This window comes from Myotis brandtii, unplaced genomic scaffold (genome assembly GCF_000412655.1).
Source record: "Myotis brandtii unplaced genomic scaffold, ASM41265v1 scaffold547, whole genome shotgun sequence".
Classification (NCBI taxonomy): domain Eukaryota; kingdom Metazoa; phylum Chordata; class Mammalia; order Chiroptera; family Vespertilionidae; genus Myotis; species Myotis brandtii.
The window spans coordinates 1,367,803-1,385,326 of NW_005370024.1; the positions used below are offsets into that span (position 1 = coordinate 1,367,803).

At 43.3% G+C, this 17,524-nt stretch overlaps 1 protein-coding gene across 3 annotated transcripts in view; it reads left to right on the forward strand.

Moving 5' to 3' along the window:
* Positions 1-17,524, forward strand: part of PROM1 (prominin 1) — a 53,020-nt gene that overhangs the window by 18,090 nt on the left and 17,406 nt on the right. For all 3 annotated transcript variants that reach the window (XM_014549331.1, XM_014549333.1, XM_014549332.1), the window contains exons 6-13: positions 2,636-2,853; positions 6,049-6,123; positions 7,500-7,563; positions 9,043-9,050; positions 10,940-11,130; positions 13,815-13,967; positions 14,969-15,092; positions 16,781-16,884. In XM_014549331.1, coding sequence (XP_014404817.1) covers positions 2,636-2,853; positions 6,049-6,123; positions 7,500-7,563; positions 9,043-9,050; positions 10,940-11,130; positions 13,815-13,967; positions 14,969-15,092; positions 16,781-16,884 — 937 coding nt within the window. The remainder of the gene's footprint in view (positions 1-2,635; positions 2,854-6,048; positions 6,124-7,499; positions 7,564-9,042; positions 9,051-10,939; positions 11,131-13,814; positions 13,968-14,968; positions 15,093-16,780; positions 16,885-17,524) is intronic.

Here is a 17,524-nt window from a genome sequence, read left to right on the forward strand (position 1 = left end):
GGATGAACAATGCCATGTGGTTGGCGGGGAACCTGACTTTTGCCCCGTGGTTTGGCCAAGTTTTAATATTTGAATTGTAATTCTCTTTGGATCAAAGGCAATTAAAACACATTCATTTTCCTCTCCAGTGCCTCATGTATTGGTATTAAAGTATTAAAGTCCTATTATTGTGTAGCCGGGCCAAATAAGTGAACCTTTAGCCTCGGGTGTTGCCCGGGCTGTTTAAAATGTGCTTAATAAACTGCTTCAGCAATATTTTTTCTAAACATTCGCCGCAGCCTTATGCATTTAGTAGCCTCTGGAGAGAGCAGGAACATGCAAAGTTATTTGAGCAAATCATTTTGAGCTGCCCATCGGGATCTGTAAAGGCAGTGTGCTGTGAGCTGGCAAAATGTTAATGAACTGAAGTGGAGAACCTGAAATCTCTTTCACTCACTTCAGATACATGATGTGGGTGATCTTGGCAGGCCTGGCATGACTCCCAGAGTTGTAACCCACTGGATGTTTTACAGACATAAAAATGCCTCGAAACCCTGGAAAAAAATATGTATATTTATACCTCAGTCCTCAAAATGGTTCCTATAACCCAGAATGTCTATGGATGGTGCCCAACCGGACACGTGTTCTCTGGGCCACCAGTTTATGTTACCATCCATCACTTTTTGTTGTTGTCATTTGTTTCTTACCTTAAAATAACTCTTCTTGAAGTCAAAGTGCGCAGGTAAACCGTGAGGGTTAATTAACCACACAACGTGAAGACGAGGTGTGTGTGTGTGTGTGTGTGTGTGTGTGTGTGTGTGTGTGTGTGTGTTGTGTGATGTGAATGTGTTTGGGTGTGCTCGTGTGCTTTCTGTTGTGTGTTTCTAGTGGCAGCCGTGTTCTTTGTTTCTTGTTTTGCTATGGTAGCTGTTTATTGAGCCTCTAATGTGAGCGGGTACCAGTTCCATCCTTTGCTGACAATTCTGGGAGGGAGGTGGAAGACATGAGACACTGAGGCCCAGAGATGAGAAACGGATAAAGTCTTAAATATTGTGATGACCTCAAATGTTGTTCCGCTACACCGGGAGCACCATTCAAGAGAGAAGATTGTGTGGAACAGACTTTAAGGTTTGCTGTGCAGATGAGGAGATGGGACCCAGGGTCATTCAGTCCCACCCTGGAAGCCTCCCAGGTCTCATCAAAGCTGAGGTTCCAACATGGAGACATGGGCAATGCCATCTCCTAAGGGCAAACCTGCTAGGGCACAGCGTAGAATGACAGACTCTCCTAGGGACCAGGAGATGACCCAACCAGCTTCCTCCATTACAGACGAGGAAACAGAGGCCCCCAGAGGTGGGGGAGTTTGCCAGGGGTGCTGTTACACGGTAGGAGCAGAACTGGGATCAGATGAGACCTTAAACTACTTTTGATTCTACCACATGGAAGCTTTAAAGTGTGTGTGTGTGTGTGTGTGTGTGTGTGTGTGTGTGTGTGTGTGTGTTTGTTGTTGTTGTTGTTTTAGCACTCACGCTCATGTGGTAGCCCAGGAAGTTGAAAAAAACACATTTTCAAGGGCGTTCCCCCTTTCCTAGCAACCCCCGCATGCGGCTCCGCTATGTGTTTTGTGAGCCTGGAAGACCTACTCGCTCAGAAGAAGAGCATGCCCTCTATTTAAATTCCCCACCTTGTCCTGCTGGGGCCGTCAGTCACTGTGAAAAGAGTTGTAATCTGCTACTTCCCTGGTGATGAGTGCGGGGCTCTGCGCACCAGAGAAATCAGGGTTGCAAACAAGTATTAGGGATTTCCATGTCTAAGGATGTGTTCCAGGCTGCGGGCCCCTAAAATAAGACAGACGGTCTCGCTGCCATCGAGGAGGTTCAGTCGGGTCCTTCTGATCCCCACATTTCCTGATGAGCATGGTGGCGGTGTCAGCATTTGAGGAAACTGCCAGCAAAATGTTCAGGATTCAGCTTCTAGTTACACGGCCTGTGCATAGGGAAGCTCGGGTCTGCACCCAGACCTGCCTGAATCCAAAACCGTACTCTTCCCTGTTTCTCTGCGCTTTCTTCCAGCTCTTTGACTAGCCACAGCGTAAGGTGGGTGAAAACTGCTCAGGGGTGGAGATGCTAGCTGGTCTGGGCTGGCCTCTTTAAAAAAAAACAAATTTTATTGGTTTCAGAGGTAGGAAGGGAGAGGGAAAGTTAGAAACATCAATGATGAGAGAGAATCATGGATCGGCTGCCTCCTGCACGCCCCACACTGGGAATTGAGCCTGCAATCCGGGCATGTGCCCTGACTGGGAATCAAACCGTGACCTCCTGGTTCATAAGTCGACACTTAACCACTGAGCCACGTCGGCTGGGGCTGGGCTGGCCTCTTCAAGGCCTGGTGATTCTGGTGCAGCAACACCTTTTCCTGATGTTGCCACGCCCTGTCCAGTGGTTACTGCCACATCCAGATGTCCCCATCGAGTTCCCCAAGCGGGAAGGCTGAGCTGGTCACAGAGGCTGGCGGAGGAGCCAGCAGTGGCAGGCTCCCGGGGGGTGAGAGGGGATAGGGGGGCATTCCCAGGAGCACTTAGGAGGTTTGTAGATGGGACGTACTGCCGCAGCAGCCTGTGGGTGCCTCTGCCCTGAAGTGAACTATGTTCCCACAGAGATCAGAGACACCAAAGTACTCCTGGTGTCCGTGAACAAAAACTTATGGGAGTTAAAGAAATCACCCGAAGAGATCTACAAAGGCCTGCGGGATGTGAAAAGAGACCTGGAGCAGTCCCTCAAGGACCCCGTGTGCTCCGAACCCACCCAGCGTGCCAGGTGCAACTCCATCAGAATGTCTCTGGACCAGCTGGACAACAACACCTACCTGGGCCAGGTGAGGGGGCGACCTCGTCGCGTGCGAGGCAGGGTCTTTGGGCATCTGGGCAGGGCTCCACGTGGGTGCCTGCCCCCATGCACAGCGCCTGGGCTCTGTCCATCTTCCTGACACCTAATCACCACTGGCATGGCCGCAGTGAGGGAAGAAGTAGTAGGAAGCCGCCCCTTGAGAGTTGTCTTGTTGGAAAAAACAGGAAAATGAACTCAACTTTAAAAAAAGAAAAGGAAGCAGAATGCATTTTTTAAAAAATTCTTTGTTGTTTAAAGTATTACGTAAGTCTCCCTTTTCCCCCATTGACCTCTCCCCAGCTGCTCCCACCCTCCAGCACATGCCTTCACGCCCCTACTTTCTGTGTCCTTTGGTTATGCTCATATGCATGCATACAAGTCCTTTGGTTGATCTCTCACCCCCAATTCCCCTGCCTTTCCTCTTGGGTTGGACAGTCTGTTCGATGCTTCTGTGTCTCTGGCTCTGTTTTTGTTCATCAGTTTATGTTGTTCATTATATTCCACAAATGAGTGAGATCATGTGATATTTATCTTTCTCTGACTGGCTTATTTTGCTTAGCATAATGCTTTCCAGCGCAATCCATGCTGTTGCAAATGGTAGGAGTTCCTTCCTTTTTACAGCAGCATAGTATTCCATTGTATAGATGTACCACAGATTTTTTGGTTCTTTAAAAAATATATTTTATTGATTTTTTACAGTGAGGAAGGGAGAGAGATACTTAGAAACATTGATGAGAGAGAAGCATCGATCAGCTGCCTCCTGCACACCCGCTACTGGGGATGTGCCTGCAACCAGGGTACATGGCTCCATTTTTAATTTTTTGAGGAAACTCCATATTGTTTTCCACAGTGGCTACACTAGTCTGCATTCCCACCAGCAGTGCAAGAGGGTTCCTTTGTCTCCACATCCTCACCAGCACTTGTCTAGAATGCATTTTTATAGACCTTTAAAAGCTAAAATGTATTTTGGGATTATGTGCCTGGTTAGTGATTACATGTGCCTAAATATAAAGTAATTTCTCATATTCCCCAAAAAAAGATTAGGTAAAAGAATTTGGAGCAACTTGAATTTATAAAGTTCTGGGATATAGATAAAATAATCATATCTGCTCATGGCCTTTAATTTATTGAGATAGTGATATAGATACCCACCACATTGGCATAAATCAATATTTTAATTTAGCTACATTTTTCTCATTTTCATATTTTATGCATCAGTTTTACTTACACACTTCACATCCAGCATCTGTGTCTTCATAGCTACTACAGTCACTTTCATCGTCATCAAACAGTCTTTTAGAGCTCAGGATCTGTACTGGCATATAAATTGAGTCCTTTTTGGGGAAATGATTAATTCTGGTATATTTTCAAACATGCAGAAAGACTGCTAGAATGGTGCCAGGAACCCCTTTCTACACCCTTTACCCAGATCCACCAGTTGTCAACATTTGGCTCCATTTGCTTGATCATATCATTTTATCCATTTATCTACTTATGTATCTATCATCTGTCTAGGTATATTGTCATATCCTATCTAATAAAGATGGAATATGCAAATTGACCATCACTTCACGACAAGGATGGTGGAGCTCACAGCCAATAAGGAGGGAATATGCAAATTGACATGACAAAGATGGCAACGGCCAGGCCGGGACATTGCCATGACGACGATGCAGGCATTCCGCACCGCCCCAGCCGCTCTGGGCCTCTGGGCAGTGTGGGAAGGCCGAAAGGCAACTCTGGGCCAGAGCGAAGGCGATGCCGGCAGCCAGGGGAAGGAAGGACTATTCTTGCATGAATCTTCATGCATCAGGCCTCTAGGATATGCATAAAATGATAGGCATTTTGTTCTGTTCTCAGTTGTTTGCAGGAAAGTTGCAGGCATTATGCCCTTTTACCTTAAATATTTCCTGACCTTACATAGCAAGTAATACCGTTATCAACGTGAGGACATATACCATTGACCTAATCCTACCATCTAACCTACAGTGTATATTGAGATTTTGCCAATTTTTCTCAAAATGCCTTTTTTTCTCATTTCAGTCTAAGGTCCAGTCCAGGATCACATGTGGTCTTTGGTTTTCACGTTTCTTTAGTTTCTTCAATCCGAGACAGTGTCTGAGTCTATCTTTTTCTTATGACATTGACATTTTAAAAAATATACATTTTTATTGATTTCAGAGAGGAAGGGAGAAGGAGAGAGAGAGATAGAAACATCAATGATCAGAGAGATTCACTGATCAGCTTCCTCCTGCACGCCCCCTACTGGGGATCAAGCCCGCAACCCAGTCATGTGCCCTTGGCTGGAAGTGAAGCTGGGATCCTTTAGTCCGCAGGCCGACGCTCTATCCACTGAGCCAAACCAGCTAGGACTACATTGACATTTTTTAAGACTACAGGCATTTATTATACAGAATGACCTTCAATTTATATTTGTCTGATGTTCCCTCATGATTAGATTTAAAGTATGCACATTTGTCAGGATATCACAAAAGTGATACTGTGTCTTCGGTATACTGTGTCGGGAGGTACAGGATATTTGTCTTGGTATTGTTAAGAGATAGGACACTTTAAATCTATGCATGATGTAAAATGAAAAATTTATTCCAGATCATGCACCAAGAGAACCACGGACTGTATTACTTTTAAATGTGTTTTTGAAAAGATTGTTTATTCAACAACTAGTAGCCCTGCGCATGAATCCGTGCACCAGTAGCTCACCAGTAGCTCGCTGCTGCCCTCCAGTAGCTCCCCCCAACCCCTTCATAGCTTGCTGCCCTGTCCCTTCCTATAGCTCTCCACTGCCCACTTGTATCTCGCTGCCCCACCCTCCTGCTGATCCGTGATCCGGTCATTCCACGGTAGGTCGTTACACTTCACGGCGTAATGACCATTTGCATAGTACATCTTTATTATATAGGATATTCAGTACCTAAAATCTGAGGTCACACCTATTCAGTCTGTGTTCAATTTCTCTCCCTCCTGAGGCAGGAGACCTCCCCCATCTAAAATTAGTGCTTGATACAGGCCATTCTGTGCTAAATGTGTTTTCCCCACACAATACTCTGTTGTTCCCAAAAATATAGATCATACCCTATAATATAGAGGCTTGGAACTTGGATATAAGATATCAAGTGATTTGGGGGTAACCACCTTGCCTTATGTTTTGCCTTACACATTTCAGCTCAGATTGTTGGATAACGAAATTAATCACGTCAATGGTGTTCTTCAGACAAATCTATCCAGCCTGGTCCAAATGGTATGTTATCTGGGAAACAGACAGTAGCTTATTTTAACGAGCAGACTAATGCGTACGAAAACAGGTAACAGAAGAAAAGCAGTGAGATTCAGTTGGGATGTTGTTTTATGTCATCGATACTGCTCGGCTGCAGTGGAACCTGGGGGCACCGTAAACCTCACAAAGTTTACATCTTGGATTGCACTGCCATAAAAGAGCATCATAGGCTGGGTGGCTGTTCGCGGCAGACATTTATTTCTCCCATTTCTGGTGGCGGGAATTCTGCCATCAGAACGCCGGCATGTCCGGGATCCGGTGAGAGACCCGTCCAGGTGGCAGGCGGTCATTTCTCACTGGGTCCTTGTCATCCGGTCCTTTTCCTCACCTGGCAGAGAGCTCCCTGGGGCTCCTGTATAAGGGCCCCAACCCGATTCATGGGGATCCCCTCTCCTGACTTCATCACCCCCAGAGGCCCACCTCCTAATACCATCACTCTGGGGGAGGGATTTCAACATTTGCATTTTAGGGGGGACACAGACCTTGCGTTCAGAACAGGTTACAGTCGCTGCAGTGCTCCCAGGCAGGTGGCGACACGCATCAGCTGACACACAGAAAGACAAGTTAAGCCCCTTCCAGGGAAGAGGCTGGATAGTTCCTTGAGTGACTTGGGGAAATAAGGACATTTTCCTGCCCCGTATTTAGCCTCCAAGCAACCTGGCTGGGCAAGGCTGTCTTCATTTTTGTTTTTGCCTCACTACAATGTGTATTCTCCAGAAGCTGGGCTTTAAGGACATTATTGTTTTCTGTGAGCCTAGACCCCCAATTTCACGTTGTGATTGCATTGGAAAAGAAGATGCTATTTTAGAAATTCGCAGATATGGGTTATCTGTGAATCTGCATCTGCACACGGTGCGTTGTATGGATCCGGGTTTCCTAACCTCAGCATACGGATGTGTGGGGCTGGGAAATTCCTTGCAGTGGGGGCTGTTCCTATGCATTGCAAGGTATTTATGAGCACCCTCACCCTGCCCTGCACAATGCCAGCAGCACCTCTCAGCTGTGACAACCAAAATGTCTCTACACATTGCCACATGTCTCCTTAGGGGACAGCATTGTCCCCATTTGAGAGACACTGGTATGGTGTAGATACATGTAAACTTAACATGAGTTAAAAGTGAAAAGTTAAAAACTTTTAGCATAATCTTCAATGGGTACAGCTGAAAGCAAGTCCCCTCTACGGTGAATCTTATGAGACTTTTAATGGCCACATAATGATAATTTCCACCTTAAGGTAAATGTTACATTTGTATTTTGCTTTTCTGCTCTGTGCTAAATGAGTACCGGTTCCCGGTGTTCTACTTACTATGCACATCAATTTATTTTGAACTGTTTTTTAGAGCTATCAATCCATTAATAATATACCCGAGAGAGTGCAAAAACAAACCACGGAAATACCACCAGGTGAGTCACAGACTGAAATAATTTTGTATCTCTTCTCATTAAGCATTGGTGGTTAGCACAAAGAAATCTACTAAGAATTCCATTGTTCTCTTTCCCTCTTAAAAAATGTTCTCTCGCCCTAACCGGTTTGGCTCAGTGGATAGAGCATCAGCCTGCGGACTCAAGGGTCCCAGGTTCGATTCCGGTCAAGGGCATGTACCTTGGTTGTGGGCACATCCCCAGTGGGGGTGTGCAAGAGGCAGCTGATCAATGTTTCTCTCTCATTGATGTTTCTAACTCTCTATCCCTCTCCCTTCCTCTCTGTAAAAAAATCAATGAAATATATTTTGAAAAAAATGTTCTCTCACTAAGACCTAGAAAACTAAAGGAATATCAGAGTTTTTTGATGGTACCAAATTCACAATTGACATTGATTTAAAAAATAATAATCCTCGTATGAGCACTAATTGACATCGCCCCCTGCTGGCGGGAAGCTGCCTGGCTGAGAGCCACACTGCAGTGATGAGCCCTCAGGATGAGCTATCAGAGCAACCAGAAGTCAAAGCTTGGAGTCACATTCTGATTGTTATCACTGGGGCAAAAGCTGTAGATTATTATATTTCCTAATAGAACTTAAAATTGATATTTTTAAAAAGAATACTATGTATAAGGATTTATTTTGTCTTTGAAGATGTTTATTTGTCTTCTGATGCTGACGTAGTGGTATTTAGATTCTGAAGGTCGCTCACAGTTTGGAGAGACAGACTGAGGTTGAGTGAATTCTACTGGTTGCGAATGATTGAATCACGTTATATTGAGGTTAGGGTAGGCATAAACCTGGGTTGTCTGCTAAGAGGAGACATCTCTGAAGCTGTGTAAGACTATCTTCTCTTTTATTTTTATTTTTAAATATATTTTTTATTGATTTTTAGAGAGAGGAAGGGAGAGGAATAGAGAGATAGAAACATCAGTGATGAGAGAGAATCATTGATCAGCTGCCTCCTGCCGCCCCCTATTGGGGATCGAGCCCACAGCAGCCTGGGCATGAGCCCTGACCAGGAATCTAACCTTGACCTCCTGGCTCAAGGGTCATTGCTCAACCACTGAGCCACACTGGGCAGGCCAACTATCTTCTCTTTTAAACAAATCATTTTCTCAGTGCTTCTATTTATCTGTTGACCAAGTAGTTTGAAATATTGTGTTAGAGGTACTTGATTTTTTTTTCTAATACTATTCTTTCAACCCATTAAGACTTGTGGTTTAAAAAAATCCCCCCCCCCCCCCACTATATAGTGCTTTAGATGCCCTGTGGGTTTTCTTTTTTTTTGTTCAGTCTAATATTTCGCCTAAAAATACTCCGATGTTAAAGACAAAGTCACACTTTGCTATGCCAGCATCCTAAGGCTGACCAATGCCGTACCTCTGATAGCCACGTACTTACTGATCTCTGTTTACTTTCTCTGCCTCCCCTTCCTGGACCTCTCCTGCCAATCCGTGCAGCTTCCCCTGTAAGTCTGGCAAAGCGTGGTGTGTGGAGTGCGTGAGCGAGGCCCATTGCACGCACCATCGTCGCCTAAACACAAGCCAGAGTTTTCCCAGGTCCAGGCGAGCGCCACTTCATCAGCTGGATTATTAACGGCTCATCCAAAACAAATAGAAACCCTCAGCTCCCCTGGTTTGACCATTTGTTCCTGTCCTGCGCACACCGTTTAAGTGCCTACTGTGTGCCAGGTTTCTGCTGGGCTCTGAGATGGGAAGTGACTAAGGCCTGGCCACTGCTGCCCCTTCGGCTGGGCATGTGTACAGGTGCTGTTCATCACACTCTGGTGACATGTTGAGGTCCGTGGGGTGGGGCGAGGCTGATGGGAGGCTTCCTGGAGGAAGCGACTTCTGAGGTCTAAAGGAGGTATTTGCTAAGAGAGGGCACCGGAGCTCGCAAGGCTGGGGAGCTGGGCTGTGTGACAGGGCAGGACAGCTTGGGAGGCAGACAGGGGCCCACTTCTTAGTTTAGGGAACCATCCATAGGAGAGGGGGAGTCCATAGATCTCATCTGTCAGACTCCCAGAAATCCCAGAGGTAAAAAGAGGCCCATGGAGTCACCTCGCCGAGGATCCTGGGGCTTTTCGCACGCAAGCTGTTTGCAGGAGGCATTGAGCCACATGCAGTGATATTGTGAGCAACACACTTTGAAAAAGGTTCCCACCACTTTTATGTAGTTCCATTTTGGACCATGCTCCCATCTTCCCAGAATTCAGCAGGAGACCCAGATGGCCTGGAGAGAACTGTGCACCTTGTCTTGGCTGCTGCGGAGATCGCAGGATCAGGATTTTAAGTGCCTTGTCTGTCCTCAGTACCCCCTGTGAGAATGCCAGGCCAGGGCACACCCTGCACCCCAGGTGGCCTTTATTCTCCACCGGTCATTACCGACACTTTCCAGAAAGCTAGAACTTAACCTCCTCTCTGAAAGATTAGGGTGGAGATTAACGAGGACTGTTTGACCCCTGGGGACATTCTTGCTTTTTGCATGTAGCAAACACCGATGTGCTTTGACAAGGCTCAGTTTGCATGAGCCACACAAAAATTTAACAAAAATACCACCTGGAGACCCTTGTTCACAACCTCAGCCCCAGAGAATTGGTGTGTTTCTGATGCCGGCACATAATGGAAGGAATTGTTAGGTTATGAAGTTGTTTTCCGGAAGTCACTTAACAGAAGCTGTAGCGTTAGGTAAGCTCCATTCCCAGTGCTTTCTGAAAAAGACATATGGGCAAGTATTTAACATCTATGAGCCCCAGGGTCACTGGTATTAAATGGGAATAAGCATATCTATCTCAGTGAAATAAATAAGTTAATATTGATAAAAGTGTGGAATTGTTAGGTTATGAAGTTGTTTTCCGGAAGTCACTTAACAGAAGCTGTAGCGTTAGGTAAGCTCCATTCCCAGTGCTTTCTGAAAAAGTCATATGGGCAAGTATTTAACATCTATGAGCCCCAGGGTCACTGGTATTAAATGGGAATAAGCATATCTATCTCAGTGAAATAAATAAGTTAATATTGATAAAAGTGCCTGGCCTGGGGTAGATACACAGTACATTTTAATTATCTGACCCTTAAAAAAAATAAGTTAAACAATAAATAAATAAATAAATAAATAAATAAAATGGATTAAATAAAATAAGTAGGAAGAAAACTCTGGCTTGATTTCAGCACCATATCATCAAAGTCCATGCCCCTAGCCTGCTGTTTTGTTAAGTAATTGCTTTTTGATGGTCTTGGCTACATTCCTGCTTGGTGCAGAACTTTTCATACTTCAAGTGCATACATAACACGGGAAAAAGTGAAAGTGGTTCAAGTTTTTTCCATTTTGGTGCCCAAACAAAGCTTCTGTTTCCTCTAGGAATGCATGACTGAGGTGTTTTTGTTTCCAGCTGTCAAAAGGACCTTGAATTACATTGGTTTAAATATCAAAATGATAGCACAAAAGGTTCCCATTCAGGAAAAGCTGTCAGTTTTCTTGGATCCCATCGATAACTTTGAAAGTAACATCTACCGGGAATTGCCTAGGGTGGAAAAATATGAGTCATACAGGTGAGTGCCTCCTTTGAGCTGGTAAACTAGGAGTGTGAAGCTTGCTATGCGGTAAATTTGACCTTATAACCAAGATAATCTTAGGAGAGCAAGTTGTACAAAGAGACCATAACCCAATGTATTCACCCTAGTTGATGCTCACTCGAAAAGTTGAATTGTTCACTTCATTGGGATATACACTACAATGGAAATTATATGATATTTCAAGGACCCCCTCTGTCCCATACATAGTTATTACAATATTATTGACTATATTCCCTATCTGTAATTTATATCTCTGTGACTATTCTGTGGCTACCAATTTGTACTTCTTAATCCCTTCATTGGGGGGGCCACTCAGTAAAGTATATGATTGTCTAACCACTATGTTATACATCTGAAACTGATACAGAATGATATTGAATGTAAACTATAATTGAAAAAAATCACAGCCTTGCCCAGGTTTGCTCAGTGATTAGAGAGTCAGCCCTCAGACTGAAGGATCTTGGGTTTGATTCCCAGTCAAGGGCATATACCTTGGTTGCAGGCTCGATCCCTGGCCCTGGGCAGGGAGTATGCAGGAGGCAACCAATCGATGTGTCTCTCTCACATCGATGTTTCTCTCTCTCTCTCCCCTTCCTCCCTCCCTTCTACTGTCTCTTAAAAAAAAAATCAATGGAAAAATATCCTCAGGTGAGGATTTAAAAAAAAGAAAAAAAATCACAGATCATAAAACCTTATAAGTAAATTTATTATGGAAATAAAAAATAAATACAATTGAAACTACATGAAGAACACGAGCATAGTTTCTGCAGAGCTGACCTTCAAATTCAGGATGCATTCCATATTTTTTTTAACTTGAAGACTTGAAGTTCTTGAGCCAAATTTTTAATAAGTTGCACTTTTGATGTCATTAGTGACTTATAGAATCGTAGTGATAATTATCTGAGGCATGTACCAAGATTTTAAAACTTTAATTAAGAAGGACAAGGGCAGTTGGGTAATATTCTTTCCATCATTGGTTTATAAAATAAATATGGAGAGGTCAGTGCTTGCAGAAAGTGCATCCCTAAACCCAGTCAGTTCTTCCAAGAGCTCAGGTAAGCAGCCATTTGCCCATTAGAAAGTGCTACTGATGGGGTTTGGCCCTGGGAGGTGCGGGCAGAATATCAGACCAAGGGCCAGGGAGGGAAGGACTTGGCGACTTGAGGGATTCAGAGGATCAGGTGAGCCGTTGAGAAGCACTTTCCCCTCTGAAAGGCTCAGCCCCATGACCCACCCTTGGAAGTGTTCTCACTGCCCAAACCCAAGGACACTCCAGAGACATTCATTCCTATTTGGGTTATTTGTTATGCAAGAACATAAGATAAACCATAACAATAATCACTAGCCATTAGGGAACGGTTACAGCAGGCCCACCAGCACCGCAGGAATGACTTGTTGTATAATATGCACAAACGTCCCCTGGGTTGTGTTCTATTTATAGCCTCGCTTTGTAGAAAACTGAGGCTCAGGGGAATGAAGTGACTCACTTAAGGCAGCAGCAACATTGTCAGAGGTGCATTTTCAACCCCATCTGACTGTCTCTTCATTATTGCCCTGTAACCCACAGACCATTTTCCTACCGTGGGTCGAGGCCACCCCAGTGGGTATCAGGGCAAACGTAAGACAGACCCTTTCTCAGTGAACTTACAGTCTCGTTAAAGTTTCACAAATGGAAAGAAGGGTACAGTTATCTGTCCACCTGTCAGCTCCCCCTGCCCAGAGACCATCAGCTCATTTTTAAAAGAAATTTAACTAAGCCAATGAGGCATGCATTAACGGAAAAGGATTTCTGAGGCCACATTCCATGGCTTATTGAATTATGTGTCCCCTAGGATCTGGAACAAATGCCATAGAAGGAATGCAGGTGGCTATTATTATAATTATCAAGATTGCTTTTAATTGGATGAAAGGCTTTCGTCTCACAAGTAAATTCTTTTTTAGTGTTTTAAAGGTTGGGAAGCATTTTTAGCCTCAGCTGCTGGAAAAGCTTCATGTACACTCTAGGACTGCCAGGAAGACCTAATTGAGGATCCATTATCCTCAAATGTCACACAGGACCATTACAAAATTGGTATTTGCCTTCTGCAGGCATTTGATTTAGGATGCTCATAAAATTCTAAAATGCACTCACTGTGAGGAGAATTTCTGGTTCTGTGGAGGAGACAATGCCCACCAAACATCTGTACAGTCACAAAATATTTTAGAGAAATACCTGGGAAAAGAGCTCAATATTTCTTTGTCTGTTGACTATAATCTTGATCTGTTTACACCTCCTCATTATTCTAATAAGTACATCCAGGGTTAGGAACCTTGAAAGAATGTAAAAGTCTTAAGGCTCATTGTTACTTGTAGCCCTGGAGAATTTGAGCAAACCCTGATTATGAGCTCTACAGAAGTGAAGCAAAGGAAGAAAATAATCCTATGACCATGGAGCGAGAATGCTCAAAACCAAGATAAAAATTAAGGTTTCTTATTGGTTGGGTTGGAAGACTAGCGGTGGGAAGGCATCATTTCACATCACCTTCTGAGGAATTAACAAGGGCTTCTAATATTTCATTGCCAAGTATTATACTCAATTATTTCTGCCCCGGTATGGCAGCTTTTGTGTTATGAGGATGTCACCTCTTTCATGTATAATAGCACTGTGCTTGTTTCACCAGGTGGCTGAGTTGCTTGATTATCTGCTGTTTTCTGACTCTCATCATGATTTTTTATTACCTGGGCTTGTTGTGTGGCGTGTTTGGCTATAAACAGAATGCCACCCCAATCACACGAGGCTGCGTCTCAAACACCGGAGGCACCTTCCTCATGGTGTGAGTGTTTGCTCTTCCTTGCCAGTGGAGGGGTGGAAACTAGGAGGAGAGTAGGTGACATGGTGGTCCTCTGGGCTGAGCACTGTGTTCCATCGGTGTGTTGGTTGATTATACTTTTACCAATTTGGGAAATTTCATCAAGAGTAAAAAAGTCAAAGAAAATTCTAAATTAGTTGCACTTTGATAGATAAGCTTAAACATGCTGTTTATGGTGGGCTCCTTTTTAAAGCAGCTGTTATGAAAATTATGTCCAAGTTTGCTTTCTTTATTCCCATTGTTTTTTCCTATATTCATATCCATTCATCCACCCCTCTATTTAGCCATGCATCCATCCATTTATCCATCCATCCATCCATCCATCCATCCATCCATCCATCCATCCGTATATTCACCAGATACTTGTTAAAGATTGACCTGTTATCAGATACTGATCTATATGGTCATCTAGCTTCTTCCCTTTGAAACTCCAGAAACTTCATGCTCTGCCAAGAGTACTCTTCTTCAGAGAGAAGTTGCATTGTGTTTCTCTTGAATGTAAAGCCCCTCCCTTCCCTGGCAGTACATCCCTACCTGCCTCTCAAGCTGCCATTCACCACACTCTGTGCTCTGGATGCAGAGCCAAGTTGGCCCCCTTCAGACTCCCAAGGGCACATTTCCTGCTTTAGAACCTCCCCACTCACAGTGTCCTCTGCAGAAAGTCTTGGTTCACTCAAGTAACTCAGAGCCCATGTCTGAACCATGGTACTGGCTGCAAATGGACCAGGAATAAGCCTTAAGGGTTCCCTAAGTACATATTGTGCCCAGGACTGAAAGACCACTGTGCTGACCACTTTCTGTCTTCACTCCTGGGTAAGCTGACTCATTTGACCTGTAAACAGCTGAAGATGCAGGTTCCTCTTCTACACTGAGTATAGAGTCAGTAATTACTGATGGGTAATATTGAATAATGGACAATTCCTTATAGAATTCTTAACTTTATTTCTTTTTTTTTTTTTTTGCAGTGGGGTTGGAGTTAGTTTCTTCTTTTGTTGGATATCGATGCTCTTTGTGGTTCTTACTTTTGTCATTGGTGTAAACATGGAAAAATTGGTCTGTGAACCTTACCAAAACAGGAAGTTATTCCAGGTAAATGAGGTTGTTTTTTTTTATTTATTTTTTATTTTTTAATATATTTTATTGATTTTTTAGAGAGAGGAAGGGAGAGGGATAGAGAGTTAGAAACATCGATGAGAGAGATCGATCAGCTGCCTCCTGCACAGCCCCCAGTAGGGATGTGCCCGCAACCAAGGTACATGCCCTTGACCGGAATCGAACCTGGGACCCTTGAGTCCGCAGGCCGACACTCTATCCACTGAGCCAAACCGGTTCGGCTAAATGAGGTTTTTGTTACCATTAAGGCAGAGCTCAAGCCAAAACTTTGGGTTTCTTCAAGAGCAGTGCAAAAAGATGAGTAGTTTGATTTTTATTCAAAAAGTTGAGATTCCTTCTATTTGATATTCCTTCTATCAGAGCAAAAAATATATATGCTGTTATTATTATTATTTTTTGTAAGTGAAATCATACCAGGAATTAAAGCATATGTATCAATGGGGGCATTAATATTTGGGGAGAAGAAAATTTTGCTTAGCAGTAGTTCCCAAATGTGGCTGGAAATATCAGAAGATAAATCCCTGGGTGCCTCCAAACCCCAGGAAGTTTCTGACATTTTAAAGAGTTTCCCAGATGACAGTTGCCCACACAGATGGTTTGAGACCATATATTTGAAGTGAAGGGGATGATAAATTATATGCCTCCTGGCAAGATAGTTTGTTCTTGGCAGAATATGACAGTTGGAAGTGGGTCTCAAGCCTCATTTTCTCCCTCGAAACCCAACTTCTACATAGTCTAGGGGGGCATTTCACATTTAGCTTCATTTAAGTAGAAGGACGTTTGGGTTTTCATGTTTGCCCTTTAAGTTTGGCTCTCCGATGTGTTTCTCCAGATTCTGGTTTTTTAAACATATTTATGTTTCCCTGTTTTACTGTATATATTTTCCAATTCAGGATCTGCCACAAAATCAGGTGAATGGCTATTAAACTAATCAGTTGTTGTCATGGTATTTTAATGATTTGATTGGTTGAGAAAAGCTAAATTGAGAGCATAGATTTGTCATATTATCCTCACATGGACTCTTGATAAAAAAAAAAATAGTAACAACACATCAAACTAAACTTTATTATCTTCCATATTGTGTTAAATCGTTAAAAATAATTCTTAAAAAGTAGGGGATATTTCTAAACCATTTCCACTCCTCAAGCACATGCACAGCCATGCATGAATTAGCCCATGTTAAATATATATGACGTGAAGTCAGAGAATGTGTGAGTGCTAATTCATTTTGTCTAGAGAGAAGTAGTGAGGAGCTGGGTCAACCGCTTTGTGGCTTTCTATTATCTACTCTTAATAAAATGGTCTGTTCTTGTCATTTCTAATGTGTTTGTTTTACTAAAAAGTAGTGTTCTCCAAAGTAATTTCAATAATTTCTGCTGATGCTACCCAGTGGTGGTTTGATTTATTCCAACCACACTATTGTTTTATAGTTTTAAATTGAACATCAATGAGGAGCATCATGACATGAAAATCCCTAAAATATACTTAACATAACATTGTTTTTATTATATGTGTATATGTTAGTGTAAAACTGCCTTTTTAAAAAGTTTTGTTTTATTACTTAAAGTATTACAAACAGTATTACATATGTCTCCTTTTTTCCCCCCTTGACCTTCCCCCAGAAAACTGCCTTTCTTTTTAAAAAGTTTTAAAATTTGTTCTAGATTATGGACACACCATATTTACTAAATGAGAATTGGAAATGCTATCTCTCTGGCAAGATACTTAACAATATGGATATTAATCTCACTATTGAACAAGTTTACAGGTATACGTTTTTTTTTTGCTGGTTCAAATGTTGTTTATTTTCAGAATGATAATTTTATTTTCCAAGTGTCTTTAACTTTAATGATCAGACTTGCCAGTTTCAGAATTAAACTGTTCTCTAGTCTTACCAAAGAAATAGTAGAAATAAGACCAAGAAGTTGATCCTTCCCTTGAGAACCTTCTAGACCTTGGAATGATGGTGCTTTAAGGTCCCCCTGTCCAGGGATCACTAGGACACACTGGTGAAAGTGACTTTAAAATTCATAGCAGGACCCTGTGAAAACTCTGGTTCAAGGACCAACCTGCCCCAAATAAATGCCACGTAACACAAAGTCAGTGGGTGGGTCCAAACCACAGACGTGCAAATGGTGATGCAGCTCAAGGGCCAGTCTGTGGGGCGGGGGCTGCCTGGGCTCCGGTCCTGGCTCTGCCACCAGGCCTCTGTGATCTTAGATGGTACACTTCCTCGCTGTGCAATAGGAATGACATTTCAGTGTCTCTCAGCTCCTCTAGCAGAGGCAGCAGATGAGTGAGTGGCACATGTGTTCACCATCCTTTCACTTTGCCCTCCTGGCAGATATTGCTAATCAACTGTGGTCTTCTACTCAGCCCAGAGACCTCTCAGGGTCTTTCTCAACAGC